General features: G+C 45.6%; 1 protein-coding gene across 1 annotated transcript; it reads right to left on the reverse strand.

The window, feature by feature from the left end:
- Positions 1–5,331: 5,331 nt before the first annotated feature.
- On the reverse strand, positions 5,332–6,659 carry LOC123049823 (zingipain-2-like). Its single transcript, XM_044472689.1, has 2 exons — positions 6,155–6,659; positions 5,332–6,056 (listed from the first exon to the last, which is right to left on the reverse strand). Exons 1-2 carry the CDS (start codon positions 6,606–6,608, stop codon positions 5,461–5,463), a joined length of 1,050 nt encoding a protein of 349 aa, XP_044328624.1. The 5' UTR covers positions 6,609–6,659; the 3' UTR covers positions 5,332–5,460.
- Positions 6,660–8,721: the final 2,062 nt, after the last annotated feature.

Below are 8,721 nucleotides of genomic sequence, written 5' to 3' on the forward strand. Positions count from 1 at the left end.
GATGGTGTTTGTTGAGTTGGCATAGATCGAGATTAGGATTTGTCACTCCGATTATCGGAGAGGTATCTCTGGGCCCTCTCGGTAATGCACATCACTATAAGCCTTGCAAGCAATGTGACTAATGAGTTAGTTGCGGGATGTTGCATTACAGAACGAGTAAAGAGACTTGCCGGTAACGAGATTGAACTAGGTATTGAGATACCGACGATCGAATCTCGGGGAAGTAACATACCGATGACAAAGGGAACAACGTATGTTGTTATGCGGTTTGACAGATAAAGATCTTCATAGAATACGTAGGAACCAATATGAGCATCCAGGTTCTGCTATTGGTTATTGACCGGAGATGAGTCTCGGTCATGTCTACATAGTTCTGGAACCCGTAGGGTCCGCACGCTTAACGTTCGATGACGATCGGTATTATGAGTTTATGTGTTTTGATGTACCGAAGGTAGTTCGGAGTCCCGGATGTGATCACGGACATGACGAGGAGTCTCGAAATGGTCGAGACATAACTATCGATATATTGGAAGGCTATGTTTGGACACGGAATGGTTCCGGATGAGTTCGGGTATTTTCCGGAGTACCGGGAAGTTACGGGAACCCCCCGGGGAGTGTATGGGCCTTATTGGGCCTTGGTGGAAAAGAGGAGGCGGCCAAGGTGGGGGCGCGCCCCCCAAGCCCACCAAATTGGGGTGGGGGGGCCTTTCCTTCTCCCTCTCTCCTCCTTCCTTCCTCTCCTACTCCAACTAGGGAAGGGGGAATCCTACTCCCACCGGGAGTAGGACTCCCCTGCTGGGCGTGCCATGAGAGGGCTGACCCTCCCCCTCCTCCACTCCTTTATATACGGGGAGGGGGGCACCCCATAGACACACAAGTTGATTGTTTAGCCGTGTGCGGTGCCCCCCTCCACAGATTTCCACCTCGGTCATATCGTTGCAGTGCTTAGGCGAAGCCCTGCGTTGGTAGCTTCATCATCACCGTCATCACGCCGTCGTGCTGACGAAAATCTCCCTCGACGTCAGCTGGATCTAGAGTTCATGGGACGTAATTGAGCTGAACGTGTGCAAATCGCGGAGGTGCCGTACCTTCGGTACTAGGATCGGTCGGATCGTGAAGACGTACGACTACATCAACCGCGTTGTCATAACGCTTCTGCTTTCGGTCTACGAGGGTATGTAGAAAACACTCTCCCCTCTCGTTGCTATGCATCACCTAGATGGATCTTGCGTGTGCGTAGGAGAATTTTTGAAATTACTGCGCTCCCCAACAAAGAGTGAGAGTGGAGTGGAGAGGGGAGAGTGAGGGACAGCCGGTTGGAGAAGATAGGCTGGCTTTAACAGTAGCGCACGTTAGGACAAAGCGCTACTGCTAAAGTACATTAGCAGTAGTGCGCTTAAGGAAACGGTGCTACTACTATACCTAGTCTGGAGGCAACGCCGTGGCAATTGTAGTAGTAGTGTACTATTCGACTAACGCACTACTGCTACTTGGATATCAGTAGCGAGCTTTTCTAAAGCGCGCTACTGCTAAGTAGCAGTAGCGGGTTGTTTAAACCACGCTGCTGGTAAGATTCTGTGTATAAGGTTTTTCCTAGTAGTGTGAGGTTGGTCAAACGAGATATAACGCCCATGATCGAGACTAAGAGCATGCTTAGCTAAACTATGTGCTTCATAATTCACAACGTGACTTTTAAAAGTAAAATTACAAGTAAAAAACGACACTTGAAGTTTGATTTCATTGATGATAGCTCCATAGCTTCCCTTCGCGCCTTTGATGATGTCATTCACTGCTTGCTGGGAGTCGGAAACTATAACAAAATTCTATTGATGCAGGTCCATCGCTAGCGCCAGTGCCTCCTTGCATGTGATCACATCAAGAGTAGCTGGGTCATGTAATCCATCGACTACTAAGCTTGAACTCCCCAAATAGTTTCCTCCACTATCTCTGCACACTGCTACAGCCGGTCCATCTTAATTCCAATATTTTTTATTTACTTCAAAATATTTCTCCAAAAATCACTGTTCAATTTCGAGAACTTTTATTTCTGCACAAAAACAACACCATGATAGTTCTGCTGAAAACAACATCAGTCCGAGTTAGTTTCACTCAAATGATGCAAATTAGAAGAAAAAACAAGAGCAAAAGTGTTTGAAAAAGTAGATACGTTGGAGATGTATCAACTCCCCCAATATTAACTTATTGCTTGTCCTCAAACAATTCAGTTGACAAACTGAAAGTGATAATGAAATTTTTTACAAACTCATTTGCTCTTGTAGATGAACATAAACATACTAGTGATCATATTTCAACAAAAATCAGAGTAACCATCTATATGATAACAATTAGAAACCACATTTACTCATATCAATAACATAACCTACTAGTGAGCAATACTACTATATCCATTCTATGAATTATCCCCAAAGCTATTACCACGAATAAGAAAACATATGGGAACACCAAAAAACGGCGGACAAACTAACAAACAGAGATAACTACCCCTGGATCATTGCAAGTGCTTGTTCATACTGGCCACACTTAGACACGACCATGGTGCCGAAAAAGGTCAAGTGTGAACGTTGGTATGGGCCGTGAGGGGAGAGTAGTGCGGAGCAACAACGCGATGTCAGCATCACTCCGTCGAGGCGCATCCCTTCGCGTCGAGTTCGCTGCACATATGGACTCGATACAAACGAGAAACCGGTTTGGTCTGAGCCTTCTTAGATGTAGGTCCTTATCACGCATGGATCCAAACCCGGGCCCTTCGCCTGACTTTGATGCCATCGGTGGGAGGCTGTTGCCATTGTCTCGCATGGGAGGTTGTTGTCAGCGTTGGCCGACCAACATGTATTGCTGCCAGAATTGGGTACACTATATTTTCATAATGTTTAATTGTATAAAACATGAATATTTGGATTAAAAAGATGAGAACTGAAACTAAAAATACATATGATTTATTGTATTTGATTATTGCATAATATAAAAATTGTTGAATCTAAGTGGTATAATCATTTTGATATGGGATAATTGGTTTTATACCCTTAGTTGTGTCTCCCTCGTCAGGATTGCCCCTAGTTTCTGAAAACACGTGGTCTTGTCCAACCCACTTTAGGATCTTTTGCTTTTGCCCTTTGACCATTTGATCGTCACTTTGAAAACTTCATAACTAATTCATACTAAATAAGAGAAATGCAAATAAGATATAAAAATATTTGGAAAAACATCACCTATATGTCAATGTCAATTGCATTCCTGACAAAAGTGTTGGTAAGTGCCCATCCGAGTTTTAGCTCTTATCACACCACCATGAACAGTAAAACCTAAAAAAACAAAAAAATTCAGAAAAGAAGTTGGTGGCAAAGAATGACAATTGTTTTAAGTGGTTGCCAAGTTTCAACATGGAATGACATTCGCGGAAGTCGTGGAAAAAATATTCTAGGTCAAACTTACCTTTTTGGTCACTTTCAGAAGTTATAGTTCCAAATTTTGAGAATTCTAGGCCAAACTTTCAGAACTTTGAACGTTCGGAAAATGTGAAAACCTTCAAAAGTTTCTCATTCAAAATTTAACAATTTTTAGAACTTTTCAAAGTTCAAAACTTTCATAGCATTCAAAAATAGGAAATTTTTGAACGTCCTAAAAAACCATCTTCTCGAAATTTTGGAACTTCATTTTTTTGAATTTCCATGAAAGAAAAACAAAGTGAAAATTTGGGTCGCATGTGCACGCCCTACTAGGTGAGGGTAACACTTGTGTGTGTGTGTGTTTGGTGGCTTCATGTCCGCTGCATACATGAGTTCAGTGGCTTCATGTCGTGTGTCCGCTGCAAGCATGAGCTCTCCCTTGGAGCGTGTTGTCCAAATTAGATCTTGGATTACTTGTCTATCCGCATATCAAAAGACCGACATAAAATATTTTCTTTCTATCTTTTGAGTTATTTTTTCTTGCAATTTTTTGGGCGGTTCTTCTGATACTAGAAGGGTTCGACGCGCTTTGCTACGCCATAGGTGTTGTTGGGTTTCTTAAAAAAAGATACTCACTGTGTTTAAAAATATAAGGTGTATTACTTTTTAAAAAGTTGAACATTTTAAGTGTGGTCAAATTTTTAGAGAAATATATCAAAATTCATAATATAAAATAAGTATGATTAGATTCATAATGAAATGAATTTTCATACCTTTTCGTTTAATATTGTGGATGTCAATATATTTTTCTCTAAACTTGGTCAAAACTAATGCCCCTTATAATTTGGAATTGATGGAATATTTAGTTTGGCGGGGGTTGATGGAGTGTGTTTTATTTTTATTTAATAATGCTGTGATTTGGTGGGCTTTCCGCGGTGTGATTCTGTGTTATCCACTAGCTAACCTATATATATGTGAGGAAATTTCCACGCCGGTGGTGATAGAGGCAAACCTCATCAGGTGGTTTCATGTACTATATTGGGGCTACATTATCACATAGTGGCGCCTCTTTTTTCTATATGGTGGGAGGGTGCACGGGATTGATATGTTTTTATATGCAGGTTGCTGATGATTGATCTAAATAATCGTTGACACTGTCAAAATTGAAACCAAGTCTGAAATTGAATACCTCAATTCAGTGAAAGAACTTTAAAATTAGGGAACATAGTGATTTAAGAATTGAATAGGTGAGCTCTCCGATAAATTGTTGACCCGGTCAAAATTGGTAGACCCAATTCAAAATGAAAGACCTCAATTAATTATGATGTCTTAAAATTAGAAAAGATAGTGTATAGTATAAAAGAATCGAATGAGATAGTTTTGAGAAATTGTTGACCTGGTTAAAATCGGATGACCCAATTCTAATTGCGGACCTCAATTGAATGTGGGCTCTATAAAATTAGGGAGTTTAGTGTTATAGATGATAATATTTTAAGGTAGCATATCCTACTGTTTTTGATAAAAAAATATGGCTCCTGTAATGAAGTAAAAGGACAAGAATATAGATAATGAAGATTTGTGTTGGGTCGTGAGAGGAAGAAGAACGTGCCTGAAAAAAGACGAAAAGGCGGGACATGGGAAGAACATTAAGAATGTGTGTTCGATTGAATCAGAAAATTTTATTTTCATAGAGATTCTTCCAAGTTCATACTATTACGTAGGCGAATGCATCTTTCGTACGAGGATCCATGCATGCGTTCAATGTTCATTATTCAAAATCCACTTCTTTTCCAAAAAGATTCGAAATCCACATATACATCATAGTGTAGCTAGCTGATAAACCAATACTCGATGCTGGATGGACTGATGTAGTACAAATGTTTATTTTCATATAGTACAAGCTTACAAATTTGTGGTATTACATAGGCAAATGGATCTTTTTTACAAGGATCCATGCTTTATTCAGAAAGTAAATCCGTATATACTGCATGGTGCTGATAAACTATAGTACTCGATGATGCATGGACCGACTGATGTACAGTAGTAGTGGTGTTTAAGAGCCGTCCATGGTCGGGTAGTAGGCGTAGGTGGCCATGCCGCAGTTGCCGCCGTTCCCGCGCGTGAGGCGCATGTAGCCCCCCTCGCCCCACCCCGTCCCCCACTGGTTCTTCACCATCCAGTACGCCTGCCCGCCGCTGTCCGTCCCGTAGCCCACCACCGTCACGCCGTGGTTCAGGTTCTGTCCACACGACGAGCTGCCGGTGTACATGCCCCTCATATAGTGCTGGAAGTCACGGTCAGCCTCCACGGGCACGGCCACCGGCTGTCTGGCCGCGAGCTCCTGCAAGGTGCCTTCGTCGCCGTGCAGTTCCACCATTCGGGGGGCGCCGATGGAGGCGGCCGAGTTTGGGCTGGCGCTGCTGCTGCGGCACGCGCCCTGCTGGCCGGTATACGCGTAGGATTCCTCTGGCTGAAGGCCGCCGCTCGAGGCGACGTAGCTTAGGGCGGCGTTGATGTCGCCGCCGTTGCAGGAGTTGGCGCCGCCCGTGCAGTCCAGCACCTGCTGCTCTGACATGGAGATGAGGTTGCCAGTGGCTATCTTTACGAGCCCCTCCGTCGCCGCTACCGCCGCGAACGCCCAGCAACAACCTGTACATGTATATTCATTTGGGAACTTTGGCTTATGCTACGGCGTTACATTAAATTAATATATGCATGCATGCATTGCAGGAGCTGTAGATTCTTACCGCATGAGCCTTGGTTCTTGACTTGGGTGACGGCACCCGCGGCCCTCCAGTCCACGCTGTCCGGCGTGGAGTCGAACTGAGCATTGGACATGTTCACCGCGGCCACCGGCGTGCTGTCCACGCCGTGCTGGTGGCGGTACCCGAGGTGCTTCTCCGCGAACTCTTCGCTGGTGAGGTCCGAGAACTGATTGAGGCCGAGCGTGTATGTCCGGTTGCCCGCTCGATTGACAGCCTCGACGTGCCGCGCGTTGGCCGCGAACACCTCCTGCCGGCGTAATTTATCGGCAGCGTCCGTGTACTCGCGCCCGAACTTGGCCATCCACCGCTCGTGCCGGGCGGCCAGCGCGTCCCCTCGCGCCGCGGCAGCACTGACAAAGGCGGTGGCGGCCGCAAGCACGAGCAGAAGCGCAAACAGTGTGCCGTCGAGGCGGCGCGAGCTGTGAGTCGACGCCATTAAGCTAAGCTATATAATTAGTTGCTTGCTTCTTCTTGCAATGCAATGGTTTACGAGCTACTAAGCACGTAGCAACCATGCTGCCGGCGCTTCTATTTATAGGAGCGGGCATGGCGAGCAAGACGGGGCATACGAGCGGATTCCATACTTTTCGTCCATGGATCCGCGTTCAAACGCCGAAGTCGAACGTACGTATTGACTGGGAGTCCATGGATGTTTGTATCCGACGACGGTGGTTGTTCTCGTCACTCTGTATACTCTTCTTCTACTTCTCCAAGGTTTTTCTTGTTTGCCGGATGGTGCGGCAAAGTGCTCTATCCACACCGTCGCACACGCACAGAGCTGGAGTACGTTGCTGCCTAATCGAAATTGACCGGATCAGCATGCAGTTTCGCATATAGTTTGGCCGATGTGTGTGGTCTGGATTTCAAGTTTGGTTTACACCATCTACAGCCGGACCTCTTAAACCCGCCTCATACGTCCGTGCGGGCCGCCTGTTCACTGTCCGGCCATGAAATTTTTAACCCGCAAGGACCCCTCAAACGGCCCTTAAACGCCTGGGCTGACCGGCGCCCCCCATATCCAGCCCAAATATGGGGCGGATATGGGGCGCCCGGGCACGTCCGCCACGTCGGACCCGACAGTCCGACCCCATCCCAAAGTGCACCAAATCCACCCCGAAGACCAGCCGGATCCATTTGCTATCTCCTCTCTTCTTCCTCCTCCGCACCATCCCTCTCGCGCTCCGCCGCCACGGCCGCTCCACAGCCGTTCCCAGGCTCTTCGCCGCCAGCTCCGAAAGAGCCCTCCCGTCCTCGCCGAGGGGGACGTCATCGCCGGCCCGGACACCACCGTGGTACGTTCGGCAACTCTCCGGCTCCGCCACTTTGCAACAATGCAGGAAGCGGCTAGGAAGGACGTGGAGAGGGCATTTGGTGTGCTTCAGCCTCGTTGGGGAATTGTGCGGAGCGCTGCAATGAAGTGGGAATCAGAAACTTTGTGGCAGCTGATGATATGTTATGTTATTATGCACAATATGATTGTCGAGGATGAGGGTGATGGTGTAACCCAAACCCATGATTTCGAAGCACCCGGATAACAAGTTGAAATCCCGGAAAATCAAGATGCGGCTCAGCTTATGAACTTACTGCAGATGCAACAGAATCTTCGAGATCAGCAGGTGCACACGCAACTACTCAATAATCTTGTGGAGCACATGTGAATCCACAATGGCAACCAAGGAGGCAATGCTTGAGTTTGGCACCTAAAATAAATTTTATGTGAACGCTATCTATGCTTGATACCAACAATTAATTGCTATCTACGTGCGACATTGTATTGCATGATCGACGTGCATGTATTTGCATGGATTTGAGAGTCCGGATTTGAGATATGTGGATATCCGGAAGGAAATATGAGGGCCCGTCCGGATGCGCCCAGTCGCGTCCGCGGGCGTTTGAGGGGCCAAATTTGCCAAGTCCGGCTTTAGATGCCCTTATATTTTCATAGGAGAACGACAAAACACATAACTTCTCATTCTATTAAATAACTGTTCTAGATATTACATCAAATGTGCTATATATATAAAGCAAGAAAATTTGCATGGGTAACTCCTATAAATGCTACTCCATCCGTTCACTTTTGTAAGTCGTTTAGAATAGCTGAAATTGAACTATTTTAGTTGCTGTCTTAAATGTCTAAAAGGTCTTACAAAAGTGAACAGAGGGAGTACATGTATTTTTATGACTGAGTTAACTTCATGCATTTTCCAGCGTGTCAGCCTTAATTATCTTCAGCGCGCATGCACAAAGACTAGAAGCTGTCGCGCGCTTTGCCGCGCCGTTCTTCAATTATAGGGACCACTTTTTTCGTGGATGTAAATTGAGATCAAAATCAATGTTTTGACCTTTTAAACAAAGTTTAGGATGATTTGACCTTCTTTTAAAAGAAAATCCTTATATGACCATTTTCTGGTGGTGCCCACATCCATGACGTTTGGGTTGCATGGAAAACGGCATGGTCCGTGATGTTTTGATCCTAAAGTTTCTCCAGTGTGGCTTGGCGTCTCTTCCAGAGGATGAAACGCCATGAAACATGGCATTTTGGCGTGGGC

The sequence above is a fragment of the Triticum aestivum genome, chromosome 2D (assembly GCF_018294505.1).
Source record: "Triticum aestivum cultivar Chinese Spring chromosome 2D, IWGSC CS RefSeq v2.1, whole genome shotgun sequence".
NCBI lineage: Eukaryota > Viridiplantae > Streptophyta > Magnoliopsida > Poales > Poaceae > Triticum > Triticum aestivum.

Coding starts and splice junctions, on each gene's coding strand:
- LOC123049823 (XM_044472689.1), bottom strand. CDS start 6,608: ATGGCGTCGACTCACAGCTCGCGCCGCCTCGACGGCACACTGTTTGCG. Junction 6,057..6,154: donor CAAGAACCAAGGCTCATGCG/GTAAGAATCTAC, acceptor ATACATGTACAG/GTTGTTGCTGGGCGTTCGCG.